This window comes from Anopheles merus, chromosome 3R (genome assembly GCF_017562075.2).
Source record: "Anopheles merus strain MAF chromosome 3R, AmerM5.1, whole genome shotgun sequence".
Classification (NCBI taxonomy): Eukaryota; Metazoa; Arthropoda; class Insecta; order Diptera; family Culicidae; genus Anopheles; species Anopheles merus.
Window position 1 is genome coordinate 30,298,450 of NC_054084.1, and position 24,534 is coordinate 30,322,983.

At 44.2% G+C, this 24,534-nt stretch overlaps 1 protein-coding gene across 8 annotated transcripts in view; it reads left to right on the forward strand.

The window, feature by feature from the left end:
• Positions 1-24,534, forward strand: part of LOC121597781 (P protein-like) — a 62,982-nt gene that overhangs the window by 13,801 nt on the left and 24,647 nt on the right. For 2 of the 8 annotated variants that reach the window (XM_041923894.1, XM_041923902.1), the window contains one exon: positions 18,033-18,177. The exons of 1 other annotated variant lie outside the window; for it this stretch is intronic. In XM_041923894.1, the coding sequence (XP_041779828.1) occupies positions 18,033-18,177 (145 nt within the window). Of the gene's footprint in view, positions 1-11,574; positions 11,829-17,421; positions 18,178-24,534 lie in introns of those variants that run through there. 5 more of the 8 variants (XM_041923897.1, XM_041923896.1, XM_041923899.1 and 2 more) reach the window with 5 other exon arrangements.

Here is a 24,534-nt window from a genome sequence, read left to right on the forward strand (position 1 = left end):
TCGGAGAAAAACAGATATAATGATTTTATTATCGATCGGGACGCAAAAGCGTCCCATTATTTTCGATCGTCTCTGCGTTTGATCGGACGAACAAAAACAATTACAAAGTTTTCCGCTTGTTTTGTTTTTCTGGTCTTTTTATCATCAGCGGCTGCGGCTGGTTAGGCGAACAAACGAGAAGGCATCATTTATCTCCGGTATTTTGCAGGTTTTTTGGGCAGAGCTTTTTTGTTTTGGATGATAGCCAAAAGATGAAAGGTTAACTTCTTGGAATTGCTACCCGGTAATGTTCACATTGGACCGCCCTTGGGCATCGCTAGGGTGATTCTTGGGAAATCAATGTCGTGACCTTGACATTCACGCCTCGGAACGCGGGCCACGGATTAACATTTACCAATTTACAGCATCGCGAAGCGGGTGCTAAAAACGGATGCAGAAGCTGGTCATAAGTTCACTTCGCTGCTCGTTATGCTTTTCCAGAACGATGAAGATTAAATTGAGCGATATGCAAAAACGGTGTATGATCTTGTTTGGGGGAAAATTAAGGAACAATTTCTCGAATGTTGGACGGAAAAGTTTAGCTGCATTTTCACGAGCTCTATAGGAAAGATGTAGAAGAAAAGTGCTTTGTTGAAATGCGATTTGAATAGAAATAAGTTCTTGCAAATATTGTGACGGGGGCATTTGCAGTACTAGGTCGTGCTTCTACTGATTGTGATAGTAGCGGCTTGGTGGTCCGTTTGATAGACCATTCGACTCCTACAAGACCGAACAGGAGTACATTCCCGTCCAGATCGTCCTGGAATACGGTTAATATTCGATGTAGAACAATTCAAGGTATGTCTCATAAAGGTCATCTTTGCATAGTCGAGCTTAGGCCATTACGCCAACGAATGATATGCAAGAAGAAGCTTCTATTGATTAAAACTCTAATTAACAAGTGTAAAGTTCTTTCCACTGGCTGGGAAATATTAATTATGCCGTCTAGAACGTTTATTACTCTTTCATCGAAGCAGCTCAAGCAGAAGAAACACTTCATGTGTACCACACTTTCCACATTGATTTGACACACTTTGCAGCTACGCGTCAGAAGTCTCCAAGGTCAGGTATTACACTTTGACTTATACTTTTTTTGTTGCTCTACCTTTGCCTTTGAAAGGGACAACCTTAAAGTGTAATAAATACACCAGCGCAGTATCATTTTTCCTTCCAGCGCGCTGGGAAAACTTATAAAGAAAGCTCAACAAAAAGCGTCCAGGCAAAAGGGCGTAAAGGGAGAGAGAGAGTGAGTGAGAGAGAGAGAGAGAGAGAGAGAGAGAGAGAGAGAGAGAGAGAGAGAGAGAGAGAGAGTTTCTGTTGCCTTCATTGCCGTTTGCGTGCAATATGAAGTTCATGTGGCGTTGTTTAAAAAGCCAACCTTATGACCCGGTGACAGTTTGTATGATGCAGTTGGGGTTTTTCTTCCCTCCTATCGATGTTTCGTTCCTCACTTGCGCATAGCAGCGGTGCTAGCGCATGCGTTGCTAAGTCACGGCGTACGGCTTTCCCTTTCTTTCCCTGGTAGCTTACGGTGACGCGTGTAATCCTTACCCCGTTCACGGACAGGAAGATGCATATTTTTCGCTTCGGTGGGTTTTTGCACTTGCTCTACCTCACACGGTGCCACGTTGCACTATGCGAGTGTCGATGGGCAAACACGTGTACTCTTATGAGGTGGCCTTTTTTAAGCGTGTTTGCTAGCCTTTTAGTTTTACGCTTGCACCCACGTGTCACGTGGGAGCTGTGATTGATGGCCGAAGCTCTAAAAAACCATCCCTATAAAGGAAAATGTCCAACGGAAATGCAGCAACCTTAAATGTTGTTTTATGCTGTTGGAGCAGAAAAGGTTACAGTGAAAAAAATACTCTAAATGCTTAGTGTTGAGTATAATCAACATTGTCAGCAATTTTGAGACGAAGACAACAATTTTTACAATGCAAACCTTAAAAAACGCAACAATGTTCCTCCGCCGGTGCTATCAATTTAGGCCAAGAGCATCGTTGGTGCCAACATGTGCCATTCTCTTCCAATCCGGTTCCGTTTAGCTTCCTGTTTGCTACAACCAATTCCAAGCTGCAACAATTAATCTCATAGCCTCGTCTACAGACAAATCGTGATGCACTTTGACAACGCTTCTAATTGTGCGCAAGTTCACGAGCGTGTGTGTGTGTTCCGAGACTAATGGCTAGAAGAAGGAAAAAGAGAAGGTAAACCAGCAAAAGGTGTTCGTGGGAAGTTACACCATTTAATGCTACAAATAAGCACAGTGCTTTAGATCCAGTGTAGCGATCGTGCGCTCTCGACCGCACGAAGGATGCGGTATGGACGCATCAGCAAAACGGTAGCACAACAAAACAAACAACCGAGACGCACTTGCAACCATTGTCAAATGGCAGCCGCGGCGTTAAAAGTTCTCATGCGATGATCTCAAGATTTGTAAGTGCCGGCAGGTTCACGGCTCCGCCAGCCAACGTCGCTGACTCATAGCCCCCCGGGGCCGATCAATAGCGTCCGGAGACATTGAGACGGCAGTAAAAGCTGTGCACAAGCTGTGCAGTCGCGTAGGAAAATGCCACCGTACGTCAAAGGAGGGGCGACAGAAACGAAAAGGCTACTGTTAATGTAGATGCAATCGTCTTAGCCACTTGAACGGGGAACAGTGTAAAGGTTAGGGTTTGCAGATTGGAGGTAACATATTTTACAGTGCAAATGCTCATTAAGTTTAATGAGATAGGAGTTTAATTTGAAATTTATTTAACTGTTATTGAAATGTGTTCACCATAAAATAAGCTACAATTTACAAGTATGCAAGCGTCCATAAACCATACGTTTAAATATTTAACAAACCAAAAAAAAAAAAACAATCCAATTTATCTTTGGCTGTTGTCCTTTCAGTAAAGGTCCTTTCTTTGACCCAACCCACAAAAAAATCACCTCCAAAATGAAGCCAGCTTTCGACATTTTATGTAAATTACATACCGTACCCGTTCGATGCCGCACTGGCGTCCCCAGCTGGGTGAAAATGTATAAGGGTATGAGCACTAAAGCATGTAAGCAAGTATTTATCCTTCGTAAAACTCTGACCCTCTCTGTCAAGGGCGTACTAACACCGGTGTGGTATTGAAAATTTCATCCACCAAACGGCTTTTACCACTTGTGTCATGCTCTCTTTCATCGGAAGGGCGCGCTGCAGTATCAATAATGCAGGTGGTTAAATTAGTGTGCGATGCATGTTGTCACGAAAGCGTGGCGTTTCGTGTGGAGGTCATCGTAATTAGTGGTAATCGAAACCACTTGGGTTTACGGGGGTAGAAAAATCGGATGGAAAAACAAACCATTTTGAATTGCCTCGAAAGGGAGCGAAGGAGAAAGCAAGAGAGCTGACAGTTTGTTAGAATGTTGTATGGCAAGGGGCTTTCGAAATTGTTCTGAATGCCGACAGAATCGTCTGGAATTTGGGATGCCAAACACGCGCTAACGTGCGCGCCGATACGTGACTACACTTTGATGTGTCTCAGGAACATCTTTTCCACGTTTTCCACGAACGCAACATTAGAGGGTTTTTTTGCGATTCAAACGAAATGTATTATGTGTTCGTGGTATTGGCTAAAAATGAGATCCTGGAAAGCCGAGCGAAAGTGAAAAATTGTTTCCGATTACCTGAAGTATGTTGTTTTGGAGAGCGATTGGTAGCAATTGAAACTTACAAATAGCATTGCGGATACTTTCTTTAACCTTTTAAGCACTGATAATGATCTTTCTGATGCTTTCAAAATTATTTTTTTATTAGATTAAGGAGCTGTCAATGGATTTCTGAGGTATATTTGCTACACTATGTCGACTATGTTGCAATGCAATTTTAAGGTTTGGAGAATTGTAAACATACCAAAAACTTGATATCAATTATCAAGTATTAATTCCAAGGCGTTAATTCAATCACTTCGAGAAATAGGCTCCTTTACCACTGCAATTTGTCTCACAGAAGTTTACAAAACTGTATAAACATTTAATCTCTAACCACTTACGAGCAACAGCGTCGTTGTTTGCACCCCTTAAATGAAGTCTTTTGATTCCGAGAAACTTTGGAGCGCTTTTCCAGTGCAGCTACACCATCTCACGAAACTCGACGCGGTATACATTTTCCCTCATCCCACACACAAACTCACAGTTAAATATTTACGAGAAAAGACAACCACATTTCCATCAACTTTTAAGTGGTCGTTACGCACTCCCTCCGCCGGGCTGGGCTGGCAATCAAACGCACATATTCATCAGCATCAGCTACATCCCCCATTTCTGCTTTGCATTAAAGACGTACCCACGTGCCGGCCTCATGACCGCCGTCGCATGGTCTTGGATGGGGCGAAGGAAAAGCTTCTCCACGGCAGCACTTCATTTGAATAAGCCATTTTGTACAAAGAGCAGCCGATGTGCGAATTTTATACCATTTTTTTTTGTTCTTTCGTTCTCTCTGTCTCTATGGCGTTGGCGGAGTGGGCACTGTTGCCCATGTTGTGGAGTGGCTTCCGAGAGGCCAATGGTCTTCGGGAAGAAGTTACGGCCGGTCGCCACTGGCTGTGGTCGGACTTTTCCCGGAATGATTAATCAAGCCAGCCGAACGAGCTGCTGAAAGCAAACTGTCGACGAAAGGTTCCCTTTCGTTGGTTTCCTTTTTTCTACTTCGTTGATTTCTCGCCTCCCCTTTCTTTCACCTACACATACACAGACGAGCACACACAGGATATCGTTGGCCATGGCGATATGGCGACGACTTGTAGCGCTCCGAATGCCATTCAATTTAACAGCCATTGCTGTTTGCAAACAATCAACTCGATTGAATTTAATCTCCGTCCTACTCCGAGTTGGTGTCCGTGTGGACTGGCTTCTCATTTTTTCTGTTTTTATTTCTTCAGTCAACAATTGCTATGTATTTTTTTTGCCGCTCTGTTTGTTTATTTGTTTATCGGTGGTGGAACATTTAGTTTTATCCTAAACCTCTCATTATCATCCGCGTGTTTGCTTGAGGGTATGATAAAAATAAACAAACCCCCCGGTCAAAAAACGGATGACACATTACAGTGATAAGGGGCAGCAAAAATCGATTCGCTCGTCCCATTCCGAATCAAAAAAGCCTCTCCAATGCGACCATATTTGAGGATGAGTCGTATCCTAATGGTTGCGCCCTAGACGAGACATGCCCAGCAGCGCCGAGACTTGGCTGGCTTGAGAGGGGCTTTTTTATCTTCAATTCCTCAATCTTTCCTTTCTCTCACAGCAGCCAAAGCCCATGCTGACCATGGCGCTTTTCTTTTACTTCTATTATTTATTTCCCCACACATACACATACATAACTTTACTAATATTTGTGCGTATCTCCCGCCAGCCATGATGGTTTGGGATTGCTTTACGATTTTGCTATGATTATTTGTGCTGTTTGTGTAAGCTCATTTTTGTTTGTGCGGCTTTTGGGCAGGAATTGCCGGCGAGAAATGCTTCCACTGATTTTCTACCACAATAAATCCGAGTGAGTGGGATTAGCGGAGAGAGGCTCCTCGCATGCCTCCCCGGTAGTATTTTCTCGTTTCGTTGGGTTTCCCATGCTTAAGATGCTACACGTGCCGTGTGTATTAGTACGTACAGGGACGCTTTCTTTGCCTGCTTCTTTAGGGAAAACATTTTGCTACATTCCGCAAACCGCAACAAAAACAAGAGACCGGAATGTTTGGTACGATACACGAAGTGCGTCCATTCATCTTGATATACCTTTTTTTGTGAGGAAATATTAAGGTAAAATAAAGGATACAAGCTTATATTTTTTTAGTGAATTGTTTTCCACAAAAAAATGCCTGAATATGCCTTAATTTGTGGTGGGGAAAATATTTCACGGTTTATTAGTGCCAGCCACGTGGCAACGGTTATACTATGCAGGATGTCCATTTATTCGTAACATCCAACCAGGTACCTTCAAGCATGGTAAGGCACAGATTTATGCCAAATACCGTGCAAATCCAACACGAAATTCAACATCTTCCGAGGCAAACGAGCAGGGACGAGTTGATCGAGAATGGCATAAATCTGTTGCGGATGTCGCAAATTTCCGACTCTCAAACTGGGCGGTTCCCAGAATGGTGTAGAGAATCGTTGGCGTCACCATCGTCGTCGTCGTCGTCGCTGTCACTGTGTCACCGTGTGATTCTATTACGATGCGATGCGTAATGGGTTTTCGGTGGCTAAATTGATGCTAAACTGTAAGCGAAGCGAATATTTCACAAATAGTAAGCGAAGTCACGCTCTGAGTCGCCTGGACTCTTAAAGGTCGGCTGTTCTTGCTCGTGATGCTCTTTGTACTTCTGTACCGGAAGGAAATTCAACAGAAAGAAGCGAACATCCTCTACCAATCGTGAGAATGATTCAAACCGAGCAGCTAACGGCAGGTGCGAACAACCGGGGACCAATTCATCCAGACGGTTCTAGACGAACTGTGTCTACAGCTACCGATAGTGCTGTTAGCAGCAATCGAACGTGATTGATGCCACACCGTGTGACGTAAGAGGATTTGTCCAAGTGACGAAATCTATTTCAACCAGCCTGGAAGAAGATTAAACTCCGGACAGGGGGAAAGCGGATTCGATTCACTAGAATTCTCATCTTCTTGTCCCCCGGTTTGTGTAATGGCCTTATTTAACCGGTATTGTTTTACATCCTTTGACGCTGATGGGTTAGTGCGGTTCTTTTTGCGGAGATGGCAATCCATTGAGAGCCTTTCAACTTGTTGGCTGTAAATGGCTTTATACCATTTCCAGGAACATTCTATCGATGCGAAATTTCAATTACGAGGGAAATTAATGCGTAACCGAGAGAAAAGGATGATCGTTCCGAACTGGTTACGTTAACTATGCGTTGATTATCATCAAATTGAATTCAATTAAGCAACGTCAATACCTCAATTTGGTCAAAGTTGATACAAAGTTGATTAAAAGGAGGTCCTTTTCATTTAATTCATTCTCCGAAAATGAGAGCCTGTATTGTCTTCAACTCTCGAAAGCTTGTATAGCCCGGAATGATCGCCTAGGAGACTCGTTACGCCAATAGGAGAAAAGAGAAGAAGATATTGGCTATTCCAGAAAGTAGAGACAAAATAATTAGATGTTTTCAAGGTTTTCCTGAGAAAAGAGAGGAATTGTTAGAACAACAGAGCTATTGAATGTTCATGGACTGTAACGAATCAAAAACGGCTTTAAAGTCCTGTTCGTCGGGCATCATTTATATAACGTCATGAACCATCAATTCTAAGCACGTCTAGCATTTCGTTACGCAACTGAAGAATCTTGTGAATATCCTAAAAGTTTTTCAATTGCATCCTTGACTCCAAATAATTCCAGTTTCCTTGAATTTCCTGAATCCTGTAAAGAGGATCTTATTTTCTGAAAAATTTAACGTTTCACGTAATTCCAGGCTCCCTGTATAAGGACCTTTAGTTTGAAGAAATGGTTTAATGCTTGCCTTTTCAAAAATGTCTCTTCCAATTAAAAATAGCTCAATAGTTCTTTAGAATTCTTCTTCTTCTTTGGCTCAACAACCGATGACGGTCAAGGCCTGCCAACCCACATGTGGGGTTGGCTTTCAGTGACTTATTGATTTCCCCCCATAGCAGGATAGTCAGTCCTACGTATGGCGGCACGGTCTATTCGGGGCTTGAACCCATGACGGGCATGTTGTTAAGTCGTACGAGTTGACGACTGTACCATGAGACCGGCTAGTTCTAGTTCTTTAGAATACTTGAATCTAATTATCAAATCAAACACGACTCGAAGGCACGGCTGCAACCTTGTCAATCAAATCTGCATCACCGTACATCGCCAGGTAGAGTTGCATGATGGAGCAAACAAAAAATACTATTCCATCCGCTTCTATCATCAACCGTCCACCGACGCTCCGCACCGAGGCGCGGGAGAAGATTTACGGTCCATCCATCACGCAACAGCACATTACAGCCCAGGGCCCGGCATGTCAATGGAGTTGACGAATAACCCAGCGCCCCGCTCTCCAGAAACAGACCAACCCAACCATATGGTTCATATGCACAATAGTGCACACTGTGTGTTTATCAAAATGCTGCCCTATACAACCAACGCGATGCATTCTAGTCGTTCTGCAAACACGCCTGCAGCCAGCCGTCAAACGGAACGCGCCGTCGAACGGATCGCGTTCCGAAACGCCAGCCGACGTGCGCCATTGTTACCTTGTTTGCGCGTGATCATGTGCCACCAAATCGCTGTTGGGGACTGCAGGTTGGACGGCGTCCGATTGTCCATCACTACCACCGGTCTTGACTGTCTTGATCGTTCTGCGTACTTGGCCCCGCGCCGAACGGGGATGATGATGATGATGATTCCGGTGGCAAATGAACGGCTTGACGACAACCTCCCCATTTGCCGTACAAGGATTTATTGCACGTTTGTCCTTACGGAGGTGTTTGAAAGCGATCTTAATTATGAATAATAAAAAAACACCAACCGACACTCCAACACACACAACCTACTCGCCTACAGTCGTTTTAGTTAGGCGACAGTGTCACCGTGGTGTGATATTTCGATTACAATTCACCACTCGAGTATGTTCGGTAGGATAAGGCGTACCAAGCGAAATCGATAGCTGTTTGTTTTGTTTTGTTTTATTGATTCCTCACTCACTCACTCACTTTGTCCGTCTCATTCTCACACGCTTAACCAAATTCATCTTCGCGTGTTGCGCGACATATTCGCGAATTCCGGCGAATGTCGGCTCCGTGCGAGCGGAGGGGATCACACGGCACGCGAAAAGACGCGCGTCTTCAGGTGTGCACTTGAAATTCCTTTCACCCTAACCTTCGCCGGAGCGGTTTTGCACGAGCGCCACCAGCACCGGGCATTCAGCAGTGGAGAGGGTTTGATTTGTACGCCACACGGGAAAAGCGATCGGTCTCCCATTTTTGGTGCCCTTAATGGTGCCCGTCAGTGTCCGCGGAAAGACTTTTAGGGGATGAGTTCAAGGGTCCCCTGCAGGGTGAGCATGGTGAGTCCCGCGTTCGATCTTGATCCACATCGACCGCAGGACGCAGTAAGTGAGCAAAGGATGGATGCGTTTTTATTTTCTGTTGGTTTGGTCTTTTGCTGTCGTGACGCGTCACGGCATCTTCTCACGCACAACCTTCGCCGCCTGTCGAACGTAGAACACATTCTAATAATAATCGCTACGATTTGGGACCAAGCGAGTCCTAGTCCCAGCAGCCGATTTGTCGTTCGGCTATTTTCGGTATTGTTTGGTGTGGCCGTTTTTCCGGCTTTGTCCGATGATGTTTGGCCTCATTTCGATGAATGCTGAGGCACAAAAAAAGTCAAGCGAAAAATATGGGAAAAATCTTATTACAATAACTTTAATAACCTCTTAAACGGTTATTAACTCACCACTTTCATTTGCAATGAATTAGACTCGGCATCAAGTACCATATTGCGTTTAGAAAAACAATCAACTATACATTGCAACACTTTTAACAGGTACCCCCATGCTGTGGCGATCTAATTATGGTCGCAAAACAAACAGAGGATGATAGCTGACAGCTTCATAAATCATACCGCGTTTCGGTCGAAACGTAGGGTTGGGGAAACCGATGCACGATTTGGCATGATAGTGTGTGGTTAATTAATTTTTGCTCAACAATCTATCAACCCAATCCAATCGCTTTCCGTCGGATTTGCATAAGTGCGATGATGAATGTGTTGAGTGAGATTCTCATTTTTCAATTTCATATATTTATTTACTATCCCACTTCGACTTTACTGTTGAGGTGGGAAGAAGCGAAAAGTGACGATGATGCGTGTTGTATGTTGTTTTTTTTGTGTTTTGTGTTTCGTTACTAGCCTTGATTGAATCAATGTTTTCGAGTTGACAAAAAATTACAATGAATTGTAAGTTTTTATTTGCGACATCGAAAACGAATTATGAAACATTAAAGCCAAAAGGTTTTTTTTAATTTAATTTAATTTTGATTGCGAACAATAAACTAAACAGAAAATTAAATTTCGCATGATTCAACATCGGGAAACAAGAATCCCTTTTGTAATTGGAGTTCATTCAGGGAACTTTAAACAGAGTTGAACAAGAGAAGCTCACAGGGATTTGAATATTTGACTCACATTTTGGAGATTCATAGCCTGCCTGGTGACTTTTGTAATTCGTCTTTCTAACCTATGGTGAATTTGTGTTTTAACTCACTGAATCCTATTGACTCACCACTAACTCTTTGGTGATTCAACTCACTATACTCTTATCAAGATTTAGTCTTTTGCGATCCATCTCACTATACTTTTCTAACAAATCACTCTTTTTTTATTCAACACACTCAACTCTCCATGACGATTAAGTCAGTGCTCCTAGCGACTCACTGTTCTGTGATTCTATTCACTCAACTCTCCATGACGACCAGCGATTCGCTCTTTTACGATTTAGTGATTCATGCTGACTTACTCTTTTATGACTCTACTCGCTTGAACCTACATGATAACTCATTATTTTGAAATTCATTTTCCTCTCAATCAATATCTAGTGGGTCAGTTAGCAAATAACAGTAAATGGGTCGTAAAAACTTTTCGTGCAGAGGTGGCCCAGTATCTTTACTTGCACAATTAAAACCATTCACATATTCTCGCTCAAAGTGCACAGTACTCAGCAGATCACATGATTTCTTGATGGCTCTTACATGTCAAACTTCAACCGATTCCATTGCTCTCAAGATGACCCTTGACCTCATCAAACATCACAATCTCTGCTTGTGATGCTACGCTCCCTAAGCTATAATTTTTGGCTTGCAAAGGCAAAGTTTTTGCCTACCGGCAATCCTCCAGCCATATCCCAAATTCTTTTACGTTGCATGAAAATAATAAAAACACCAACCCAACAACCCACTTCTCCTTCGAGAGTACGAAGTGCTTTGATCACTGCGCATCGTGTCATCATCAAATTACACACCATTCGGCCCCAAAGCCAACGGAGCCAACAATTCGCCACCGCGCTCAGCACGATTGTGCCAATTCGCTGCACCACGTGATTGCTTTATCCAGTCTGGGTGAGAAAAGTGTCATCTCCAAAAGTGAGACACCCCTTCTCAATGCAAAGCAGATGGAGCAGAAGAAGAAAAAAAACGTCGTCCGAGCATAACAAAAAAACATACACTAATAATAGTAGTTGTGTGTACGATGACGATTCGTACTAAAACCCGGCGGTAACGAAGCACACGCATCGCCAAGATCGACACAACACAATCGGGCATGGCGGCACACGCTAGGGTTCCAATTGGGGATGCCATTTACTCTCCAAACGCATGGGTATGGGTGCACGACCTCCACTTACCGCCGTATCTCCCACGCCACCCGGACACCTACCCCGGTGGGAAGATCTTGCCCTCCCCGTGGAAGCAACAACCAAAAAGGGCAGGGAGGAGAAGACCCGATCGACACAGCGCGGTCAGTAAGCGTAGTGTGGCTCAACACTCTCATATGCTACTGCTGCTGCTGTTACTGTCTCATCGCGGCTCGCGGTGCTGCTCGTGCGACTCGGTTCAGTCCAGTTTTGTCACTCGCGCGGCTGGATGCGTGCACGGCTGGTTCTCGGTGGCTTTTGAGCGTTGCGTCGAAGTACGGGGGTGTTGTTTCGTTTTTCCGTGTTGTTTCCGTGCAGGGATGTGCGTGCGTGAGTCGTCCTGCGAATCCTTCCCGTGTGCTGTGTGATTGTCAGCTAGGTGCTTTGGAAAGGTGACAACGAGGAAGATATTTTAATGGTGTATTTTGTGTGAAAATTGTACGGGTGTGCGTATTGACAATATTATTATTTCAAAACGTGGAATTATGTTCGTGTACCTTCGGACCTAAAGAAGGATACCGATCGCACCAGGCAAAGCAAAGTAGAATTTCGCTACTAAGAATATCTTACAGGCATTGCCCATGCATCTCACTGTCGTGTCTTCGATTGTTCGGTGCGCTATTTTAAGCGTTACGGGAGACTTCGGAGAACTGCATGGTTCGGAAAGAAAACACCACTCGACCGGCTTTGAGTTCGGTTCTCAGTCGATGCTTCAGTATTTGTGTGTGGCCGTGCGTGCGTGCGTTTTGTTCCGGGTTTGACCAACCGAATGTGCGCCGCCCTGGTGTGATGCGTTCCCTATGGGTATGAGGTTTTCCCGCGTGGCAGCGCGTGGGTGATCCACGCATCCGACCTCATCGGTTAGATGATAGTTGCCTGCGTCAGAGCTTCTTCGTGCGGAATGGTACAGTCCATTGATGGTCACTTTACATCGTCGCTCTATTTTGTTCGGTGTGAAAATCGATTGGCATATCTTCAACGCGCCTCCAATTAAACACTCGTCGGAAGGGATAAAAGTGGCCGTGCATCACCAAGCGAGCGTTGATTTTTAAGGGATGAAGTAAATTAGTTGTACTGGGATGGGTAGGGAATGGAGGTGAATTAGCAAGTCGCAGTTCCGCTAATGGTGGTTAGGGATGTAATTTTATGCCGTAAGTGCATTTGCAATTGGCATTGCTTTAGAGTGCGCACGGTAATGGCGTTGGAATTGCTGGCGAGTGATTGTGAATCTATTGGAGTCGTTGCAATTGCAGGTTTCTGTAATTTGGACATTGTATGAGAGAGTTACTTACTCACAGATCCTAGATCCGTGATTCTTAATACTTTCTCATTGGATTGGTTTGGCACATTGGGTAATTCGATTTGATGACAGTCAATTTGTGAATGGTTTGTTTTGCATTGTAAATATTTCAGTGGCATGTTGACCATTTTACATATTTTATGTTGAAAATGAGTCACTAGTCGACATGGAGAGTAGAGTGAGTTTAATTAGAATAATTAGTCGCTTCGTTAGAATTTGATAGCTCCTTTCTTTATTGAATCTAAAGGAAGTGAGTAAAATCTCCAAAAAATAGTAGAACTTTTTATACATCATAAACTAACCCAAAAGTGCTACTATTCTCATCTTTGAATTCGGTTGATCATAAAAAGGCTGAAAATCAAAAGTGAAGATCGTTAATGTAAAAAGTGTTAAAAATAAGGATGCAAAGTTGACAACGAAATCAAAAAATTTGAGATCAATGACATAAGTGTTGAGATCTACTCCCAGAAATTGGACATTCCCTAATAACTTTGTTTTATACATTAATAGCTCCTCCAGCAACTTATCATCTCATTCTTTTTGCAAGATCTAGTTTGATTAATTTTACTTAATCAAGATTTTTATCAATATACCCTGCAAGCAGTGTACAACGATAGAAACTCTTTCGCTAGAGAATACATCACTGTGTGATCTGTTTCATCCAATCTACCAGATTGACAGTTTCATTTGCTTTAACCATCGATAGTTGAGATGTGTTTATCAGGCTTGCCATCTGTGTCTGCCACTTAAACCAAAAGCGAAGAGGCAAAAGCGGGTCCTCGGGCCGATTGAAGCAACCAGCCCGAACGACTATGGCCCAAGGCGGTGAAACCCTCAGTCCGATCCGTTACAAATCAATGAACTCAATTTGAGCTAATTAACGTCTCTCTATACATGTGTTCCAGTTGTTTGTACCATAAAATAAATTAAGTTCTAAGGACTGCCCGGGGAGGGACCTGTGTGATCTCTCTCGCCGCGTCACTCACTGCGACGAACCGTTTTGATTGTTTTGAACTCCCAACAGTTGAAATCAGTCCAAAAGCCCGCATACATATCGGAAATTCAGTTCGGGTCAGACGTTGTTTTGTAACACGCCTGCGTGTGTGTGTGTTGTGATCTTAATCGAATGAATTGCTGCGGTACATAAAAGATTCTGTCGCGTCATAAATTAGTGCTCGCTATATCCTTCGGTTTTACTTTAGGGCGGTCGTTGGAAGGTGCTATTCCTTGCTTGGTGCTGTAATGCGTCGCGCGACGGTGAATTATGATTACGGCCGATAAGTAAATTATCTCTGGCCGGGCAAAACCGGGCTCTCAGGATAATGGGTTAATCCCGCCGTGAAGCGTCACAAATCCACAATTTGTGTTACGGCTGGATAAAGCCTTATTTGGGCGCGCTACGGTGCAATGGCCTTGTACCCGGAAGATTTGTATCCGAAAATGTATATTTTCAACTGCGGAAGGTTGAAGACAATGTATGTTGGTTGTATTTTTTGAGTCTCATTAATATGTCATCATCAAAGACACTCGCAAAAACCTTGATCTTAACATTGAAAGGTGACGACTAACCGTTTGTCCCACACTCTGCCCCCTTTTAGCCCTCGCCGAAATGGAGCCCCGCATGTACAAGACGCTACCGGCACACTATCAACCTTGCCACATTTCCGATCTATCAAGCGGGAAGATGCTGCTCGTTGCATTTATCCGACACAGGGAAATCCGGCAGCTAGCGGCCACCATCCGCGTGCCACCACCACCACGCCACGGTGGTTCCGGTGCACGGCTTTGGCAGACCTTGCGTTGCATACTAATTTTGCACCAGCGCGGAAGCATCATACGGGTGGTTGTGTTTTTCGTAGTGTCTATTGTTCGAGAGCATATGCATACGGGTGTCGATTACACCCGGCTTGAAGTTAATCGTTTTTACACGACTTCGCTTAGTGGGTAAGATCCGAGATACTGCAGACACGCCACGGTGGGACACATTTAACGATCATGTGAACCCTCTCATCGACTGGGCTTTTTAGCCATTGCTTTGGATTCCAGAGTTTGCAATTAGTTTTGTGCGGTCCCGTTGTACAAGGGGATTTTGCATTTTGCACGCGAAACTGGTTCAAGATGCTGCTGTTGGTCTGCAGAAGTAAAAAAACTGCCTTCAATTTTCCTGGAATTATCGGCCTGGAAGGTTCTTGAACAGTTTTGAATGGTTGAAAAAAAAAGAAACTCTCTTTGTTAATAACTTCTTGATTGGCTACATAACTCATCTCTGCGTGCCCTTGCTGCTTCAAACGAATCTCGAAGTCAAAGGAACGGAAAATGCAAAAAGACTCCCTGAGGAGAAATGCCTCCAGCAAAGTAAAAGATGAAGCATCTTCAAATCGATGGTGCATCTTTTTAAGGTACTGCCCAGTTGTTTCGCAAACGAAGGTGGAACAAGTAACTGCATATTTCAAACAGTTCAACAATCTTTGCCACATTTTTGCAATATCAATCCACCGCCACGACGCCACCCTGCCACAGCGGTGACAATCGACGGTTTCAAGAACCAATCGTCGTGCTAACGACTATCGGGTAGTACGACTCTATTACGCTCTGCAAGTGCCATATGAGTTGGTGCCACTTTTGAACGCATGCTAGAGATGCTACGATTGCCCTACAAACCCGACGTCCAAAACCTGTTTGAGACGACGAACCTTGTTTAGGAGCAAGCGCAGCAACGAAACACATCACACAATTTGGCATAGGTAAAAGACTTGATTGAATGTTAGACTAGACTATGTTTGATTTGCTCCAGATAAGTTTTGGAACAGCTACACAGGCCAAATAATGTTAACTATCATGGTAATTTGTGCATTTTTCAATCAAATTATAATATGTCTTACATGCACATTTACGAGAGCATGTTTACAATAAGACTATTTAGCAATACATTTACACGGTTATTTAGATTTGTGAATAACCAGGTGTTAATGTAAACGGCATTCAATATTCATTTAAACATTGAATATGCAAACGAAAGCCCCACACATTTTATATGTTCCTTGGCGATGTTGTTAGCGAGCGTTCTTGAAAATTTTCCCAACCGCGCTGACACTATTTGCTGCACTTTGATATGATATGACCGCTAAAGAGTATCTCAATAGCCCTCTTTTTAACACTCCCATTGGGAGCTACAATAGAGTTTTTAACACATGTTTGCCAAGTGCACAAGTGTCGTCTTGTATTCCTCTTTCAAATGTTGGAAATATTTTGGATGGAATTTTTTAAAGTGTCTTGATAATCAAAACATCTACGATCAAATAACAACCCGAACACTCAAGCTACAATCGAGCTTTTTCATCAATGTTGATCCTTTAGCAATAAGCCACCAAAGATCTTAGTTATTTTAAGTGTCATTACCATCACGGATAGACAGTAGCGCCTATCGCATACCATATTCACATCGGGGTGCCGCTTTCGAAACAAAAACCGAGCAATCGTCAGCCTTTAAGGTATTTTACCAACGCACCAAGCGTCGGTTGTAAGCGTTTCGTTTAAACACCTTTCAAATTTGACTAATCTCTTCCTCGGTCGGTCTCGTTCGCTCACGGCCGCGCAGACACGGTACGGTATCCTTCCACTACCAGTCCCTTTTTGAAGGGGAGAATTGCGACGCGTGATGATGATCGCTGATGATGATCGCGAGAACTTGAAATTGGATTTAGATTGGCTCAAGGAGTGAACCGGCCAGCCGGACCGAGGCTCAGACACAGAACCGGGCGGCAGAACAGCTGGAACTGGAATTCTCGTTCTCGTTCGAAAGTCAAGTACTAGCGTGGCCACATGTGCGGTGTGCTTGACTCGCGTGTAGAGGAGATCTGCTGCCCACTCTCTCCACCCCTGCCTTCATCTGACAGTTGTGAGTGTATGTACGAGCGGCGTACGATTTGTTTGCGCCGTTCGTCCACCCGTCGACGTACAAAACCCGTTGTGCGCCCGCTGTGCACAGGTTCGGATGCCGAGGGTCTGTCGCTCAGTCGCTTGGATACCGTCGTTGATTACGGGAAGAATTTTGCGTCGCTTGCAGTTTCTTTCCGCAGCAGCGGCCCGCTTACACGGCCTGTTTGGAGTGGTTGCGTATTGCACTCTAGTGAATTGTGGAGCTTTTTTTCTATTCTTCGTTGCACAGCTTCACAAGTCAGTGAACCAAGGCGGTAGGACTTGTTTCGTAGGACACAGGTTGAGTGTAGAACGCATGATTGTTTTTCGTGTCGCGTGTGTGAGAGAGAGCGAGTGCAGTGAAAGGTGTGCGGGATCGAGTGTTGCAGTACCAAAGGGCGTGCAAGTGATACGGAACAGATCTGGTGGACTTCCTCGTTCGAGATGTTGAAGTTTCTGACATCTGGCTTTTAATGACAAGAACTTCTCTTCCTAGAAATGTTGAAGAAGCTTTTCATCTAGAAGCACCATTTAGCCATCAAGTTTGTTGCTAGAGATCACGATCGTTTTTGCTTCAAAACCATACCCAACTGGTACGCTAAATTGCACCGCAATTTCAGACTTTCGGCTCGTTTAACTATCAAGTAGATCACAACGCACACAGCTAATCGTTGAACGATAGTAGCGGCTCCTTAGTATCGCTTGAAGATATTTTTTTTGTTGTTTTATTTGCTTCATCAAAATACTTCGCTGCACTTCCAAACAAGCAAAAGCGTCATACCGAACGTCGACGTCTGCACCGACAGCCATCCTTGTCAAGCTCGTGAACGGTGCATTGAACACATTGTTACCATTGACTTTCCATTTCACAGTGCATGAAAAAGTGGTTCGGTGTTGAGTTCGGCGTGACGTGCCGTGACATCGGAACCATCGGCGGGTAGAGAATCACCTCCTTCATCGACAAAAACCGGGCAACCCCAAGCCTAGCCTCCGAGCCCGTCCAGCAGAGCATGACGAGGCCCTTTCCGATCGGGTTCGTCTCTTAGTGTACGTGTGCGAGCGCGCGCGCGCGATAGTGATGGAGTGAATTGGTGGTGTATTTGAATTTTGAAAAAGTGTACCCTGCCTCGTACGCTACGATCCCGGAAGCCAGACGGGACAAAGTTTATAGTTTTTTAATCGAACCGGTGGAACAATTGGAAGTAGAAGAGACGAGAAAACACGAAATCCACACGAATCCTAGTAGAGTTGCAACGTGTTCCGACCGGGACGCACCTATACCGACGGTTTCATATACCCAGGCTGTGTTTTCTGATTCTCTTACCTATCGTCTGTGCCTTCGCTGTACCGCGCCATCCCTTCGCCCGGACAATCCCAGAGGCCCAGGGCCAGCTGGTGAAGCTATTTCGGAACCGGAAGATCAGCCACTGCCCGACGTTGGAGATGAAAGTCAAGGCACCGGCCAAGCGGATATTTCGACGCCGTGTCAGTAAGCAAAGTCTGGACAGTTATCCCAAGCCCAAGTGAGTGTACATCAGAAATAAACAACCTTTTTGCAATTGACCGAACAAATTATTCATCACATCTTTGCACTAATAATATACAATGAACCCCTCACGTCAGCAAGTAGTGAACACGACATTAAATTAATGCACGACATGGGAGGGTTTCATCTGGATGTACTGTGTTGGGGTAGGTTGGAGCTGGAATAGCGTTTGTTCTGGAACTAGAGGCATGGAATGATTTTTTTTTATTCTTGAAACATGACATAGAGTTTTTTTTTATCTACGGCTAGCTGAAGTGTGCACTGTTGATTATTAATGGTTTGACAGATTAAAAGCTTTTTGATAGAAAGCGTGACTGTTAATAGAGTATTCCACGATCCAAACTGCGTTTTTATACATAGAATTTGACATTAGGCAACATAAATCAAGGAATTCGAAATTAGGAAACATTGAAGTTATCTTTTAGTATAACTAATAGTATCTATTTTTAACTTCCTCGCTTTCCAACGGATGGCGCTACCTTAGCCTACTAACTACAGTACATTATTAGCGGTAGATGGAAATTATACAAAATTAATTAAAAACCTTCACACACATCCGTCTACCTACTTCTCATTTCTTCTGTCATAACACAGCACGACTCAATTGAGGTGTCAAGCGTTACGCATCGTTAAGGGTAAACGACATTCTGCTTAACATTCATTCATACATTCCACCCGAAGACAATGTCATTAATCATCACCGTGTGTGCCACTTGATCGGACGAGTGGCTTTCACGCCGCCCCTGGTGTTAATGCTCAGTGTAAACAATCGCAAAAATCTTGCCAACCAAAGCCAAAGCGAGTTGCGTTTGAGCCTTGGCCCTTGTTTTTTTTTTTTTTCAAGCCGTTTGCGATGTAACAGCTTCACTCCCATAGACCCATCCCTTTCTACGTTTCCTGTCCGAGGCTGTGAAAGACGAGATTACGCTTCGCGTAATCGCAGCTGAAATTGAGTTGTCAAATTAGTCACTTTTATCTCAAACAAATTTGCAAATTATACACACCCGGCAGCATAGGGAAGCAATTATCCTAGACCTGAATTGGAATGGGTGTATGAGGCCGGCTGGAGAAACAACACCAGCGCGCGCACACAGTAGGACACGCGCAGTATCGTCCGCAATTTACGCACGAGCCGTACCAATCCACACCAATCCGTTCTCCCGGGCCCGATCCGTCAGTTCGCTCGCTCGAAGGTGCTGATGGAAATTTATGTGCCCGTCCCATCAAGCAGATTTAGTACAACGCAAAAAAACAACGAAACAAAACGGGACAAATTCAATTTACCACCGACAAATACCAAACTCCAGGGTTTGGATCGGGGTCCAAAAGGGCATACCCGAGAAGGGTTAGGCGACTGCTTGGAACAGAGTGAAGGAGCGAAAGAGAGAACAAGATCGGTAGCACAAGCCTTGCGAATAATTAGACTCGATTGATGGAAATTGAGCACGATGGAGCTCATCCGCAAACGATTTCCATTCACGGGAGCGTCGCCTCGAGTTATATCTGCAAAGTTCATCGGCGAACATCACGCGGACTGGGTCGACGTAATGATGCAGGCAGACATTTGCGTCGATGTACCCTTTAGCTTGAAGACTAGTAGCTGGAGAAGGAGAAGATCTAGTTCACTATTGAAGCATTTCATAACATCTCCAAGCGTAGAACCAAAAGTATTGAAGTTTAGTACTTCTTCAAAAACACTATTTTTGTTTACCAACATTCCACCACAATTCCAATGCGCAAATTGATGCTAAATTATGTCCCATAAAATGATTAAAATTTGCCCTCGCGAAGCCCTCGCGTCTACTTCCAGTGCCGTTACGTGTTACCACTGTGCCCTCCCCGGGCAATGCGAACGTTTGCGCCACTAATTGTCCCACTGGCAATAAAACTGTCACAATAGACCGACATTAATGCGTCGAATTGTCCAGAAGCTGCGCTACCGCATCCGCTCGCCCGCCCGCCACGAGCAACGGGTCTTGATACTTGATGAATTTGTTTCGGTTAACATAAAAATCAATTAAACGCAGCGTGCGCAAAACGATCGCTTCAGTAGTAGACGTCGACACACGATAAGGATCGCTTGCCGTACTCGATCAAACGTAGCGCATGATTGATCGAGCAAAGATCACCCTGCCAGCTCGTCGGCATGGTTCGACATACGGTGTGGGCTTGCGAAACCTTTCCATTGCTAGTTCGGTTGTTTTTTTCCATTTTTCGAGCAGCACAAAATGACGTTTAGTGGTATTTATTTGATTAGAAAACTATCATTGCCACCCGTATGAGGCTGGGCGGACGATCCCCGCAGGTCGCGACCCACGCTGGGTCCGTTGCAATCGAATAATAGATCACACAACGCGCTTAATCGAGCCCGATCATTGAGTTTTGTGGCCATTTCAGTCAATAAATGGCGACGACACCGAATGAAGGCGTACCGATTGCAAACTGATCCCGTAACAGGGTCACGCCATTAGTCATCCCGCTTCGGTGTGGAGTAGTGAAGTTGACCCTTAACGGCAAGGGAGGTCCCTTTTGTTTCGAGCGAAAGGGTATGAAACATCAATTAAAAATGCGTTAATCTCAATTGGCTGTGGAAGGTTGGGAACGGTTGTGTGGGTTACTATGTGTGGCAAGCAGTTGTTCGTGTTCAATTAAATCATGTCGTCACACAAGCAGTGTACTTCCTGGAGACGAACCCCAGACCAGGAAAATCCTTGAACGTTCTCCTGTTTGCTTATGGATCGCGTCCAGAGAAAAGAAGGTGTAAAGCACGATAAATCTTACGCCGATCAGCGTCATCATTTGCTAGTGTTGCGCTCGTATTACGTGCATGGAGAAATTTGCATTCGCGTACCCGTACCCCGCCAGCTAGAACTGGCCAGACCCGGCTTCGGGCCGGTAGGAATGCTTCAGATGATGTAAATGCATCCCACTGCGCATGGTGCATTTTGTACCAGCAGCAGAAACCATGTCATGTTCATCACAGCGCCTCCTATGCTCGGGCCCTTTTGCCGGAGCTGTAACGGACTCAGCTGAGGGTTGGGGAGGAGGAGTTGGGGGAACGCAACCCGCTTTCGGCGAGCGGATATTAATTATGCAAGAATAACAATTCTACATTGCCGCTGCCGCCGACACGAAGATGACGACGATCGGTTCGATAGCGAACTGATTTACATACATTCTTGCCGTTAGACAGCGTTATCCACCCGCATCCCGCATTCCGCCTCAGCTTCTGGAAAGCATTCTGCGCTTTGTCGTACGAGCTTTTCACGGCCAGCCGGTCCGTGCAGCCGCATGTCCGGAAAAATGGCGTCATGTGCGCGTGCGCGCGCACGCTTTACTTTTCGGAACGTGCCTGCGGTTGTGCGATGCAGTGCAGTGGTCAGATAGCTATTAGTCACGCCGTTCGGCGTCCCAGGTTCAGTTGCAGGTGAGAATGTGGGTTGACAGTCGGGGGCAGCTGCTGGATGCATGCATGCGGCGAACACGAGTTTGAAAGTGGATTACTCACGCGGGAATGCTATACAAAACCCGAGCGCAAAAAGGGAGCAGTTGAGCTGTATTTAAAGTGGGTTAACAAGAGCGCGGTGATTGGAGCTGAGTTGGTTAATGATAATTCTTGCTGCGGTAATTGATAATAAAAATGCATGTCAAAATGGTGACCGGTTGCTGCGGAACCAGGATGACAAACAGGTGGCTGTATACTGGAGTCTGCCAATTTGTTAGCTATTTTCAGTAAGGCGTTAGTAATTAAGGCTTTTTTATTTAAATTTTTATATGTTTTACTGAAGTTTAATTTGACAAAAATTGAGGTTGTTTGTCGGTATTAATAAAATTTTGTTATAATATTTAGTTTGAATTGAATGAATGCCTCGTGTTTGCAATATTTATCTGTGCAATCTTATTCAACTCCAATGCATTCCCGGAACGATTCAACTACTTTCCACAACCACCATCATCCACTTACCAAGGCGTTTATCATAAAATCCAATCATTTGCTGGGTTAATAAGCGTAGCTTTGCATACCTAACCTCACACAGCTTAACCGACGTAATTGTATGTGTTTTAATATCGGGTGTAAATCTTGCAACTGGGGAAACAGCGTCCCATGAGTTGCGGACGAGAGCAAGTGAAGTGAGGAGAATCTGCAGGAAATAGCAAATGTAGAAAAATACGAAAGAGCAGCTTTATCACCAATACACATACACATCCACAAAAACCGCATGCAAATTTAAGCTGATAATTTATTAGATAGTTTCATTATCGCGTTTGACATCTATTAAAACCAATTAAAGACGAACGAACTGCGCCGCGGAAGGTACCCGTGCTGGTAATTAATGACTGCGGTTAGCACTCGCACCTGTCACTCATTCGTCTAGCAAAGGGAGTTTTTTGTTGTTCGTGTATTGAATATGTGCAAGTGTCACTAAATGTTTCTAATTAAATATTGTTTCGCATTTAAAGCAAAGAGCAAAGACAACAAAACACAACAGTAGGAGTGTCCGCGTGGTTAATATTTAATTATGAGGTAGAGCCTGGAAGTTGCCTAGATTTGATGGGTGGCTTAAGTTGCTTTTTATCCATTCTCGGCCGGTCTTTTATGCATGCTTTCGATTGAACAGGTGTAACACCTCCTCTAGACGTTGTCGAGCAACCATGTGGTCATAAGGAAGGGATAAGGAAATGATCACGTTTTGTGAAAGGCAATTCTAGTATGCGCACGGAGAGACAAACAAATTGATTCGTTTGATGTGATGTCTGTAGTCAAAGTTGGAATTAGTTTTGAGTCATATGTGTGTGTGTGTGTGTCTGTCTGATTTAAATTGGTTCAGCCATTCAAGGTCATTCTGTCACTAGGTGCACACTGGCTTGAGTTCCCATGTCACTCGCAGGATAGCATCACTCAAACATTGTTGTACTTTGTGAAGAATTGCTTTTCCCACACGGTAACAGTATTGCGTACGCATTGAGCAACAACTCCTTTGTGACAGCACGGCTTGAAATAAGGACACGATAAACACATTCTACATTCTAAAGTGCAAACAAACTAACCGAACCTTCTTCGTGATGCACCCTTTTCGGTGTGATAAGGTGCAGGTGTCTTTGGCAGTCTTTTTGAATGTACGCAAAACACAAAAACTGCACAAACTAAAGCAATTTGCGAATGCACGCATCATCACACCACTTGACACATTCCATAGCCAACCAATGCAACCTGTACGGTGGAAGAATTCCTTTCCGGTTAGCCTAAAAAAAACTGCATACAACATCCGCCATGTGGCAATCACACTAACGAGGTGAAGGTAGAATAAACACACTTCCCTGAAAGGCTCGGATGCTCCTTTTTCCAAACTAACCCGCTTTTCGGTGCGAAGGTTGCTTTGGTACGGAGGTGGTACCCTTTAATCGGTACCATTCTCACCCCTTTTTTCATGGATATTGATCCAACACCGCTCAAAAACACAGTGGAAATGCCGCCTTCACTTCGGTTGAAGCCGACTCGACCGGGTGCATGTTGGCGCGTCCGGTAGGTGCATGCAGGGTCGCTTTCCGCTCAGCTATTAATTGTGAATGTTTGCGTGTATCATTAAACCGTCTTGGTTGTTTTGTAAGGCTGCAATCTAGACTAATGCAAAATGGGGAAACATTCTTTTGTGTGACCGGGTGTTTTCTCATGAGGAAAGGACTCTTCTGCAATGCGTTGTTTTATTTTGCTCTGATGTTAGGCTTATCTTCTCGGGAATGCGGGCTATCAAATATTAATTCTCATGAATTAAGCAATATATGTACATACTATAGCAGCAAAAAACATTCCTCTCATGCTTCTAAATGAAATAAAAAACACTTAAAATTTGGCTTACCTAGAACGCAACAGAAAAGGATGTTCTGCGTTACAATGAACAAAAAAACGCGTTGTTTTGGATACTTTCAAAAACAACAAAAATCACTGGCATAAAAAATGGGACAAACAAAAGCTACTCCATCCAAGGGCAAAGAGCGTACAGTCTATTTGAAGGCTGCATAGAGGAAAGTTTTTTTTTTGCATGAAATGTGCGTATATGCTGATGATTATGAAATAATTTGACACCAATAAAAGGCAGATTTTTTTGTGTGTTGGTCACGAAAACAATCTAAACAGCTGGCGAATGGGGTGTATTAGGGTTTTTATTACTTGACAAAAGCTTATTGTTTGCCCAGTACGCTACGCACAGCGCACAATTGTGGCGTGCAGAACGCCATACTACAGTGCGTAGCACAATTATAAGAGCACGTGGTTTTAGAGAATATAGCGAAAAGTGAAATTTGCTAAATTGATTACGTTTTTGTACGCATGATT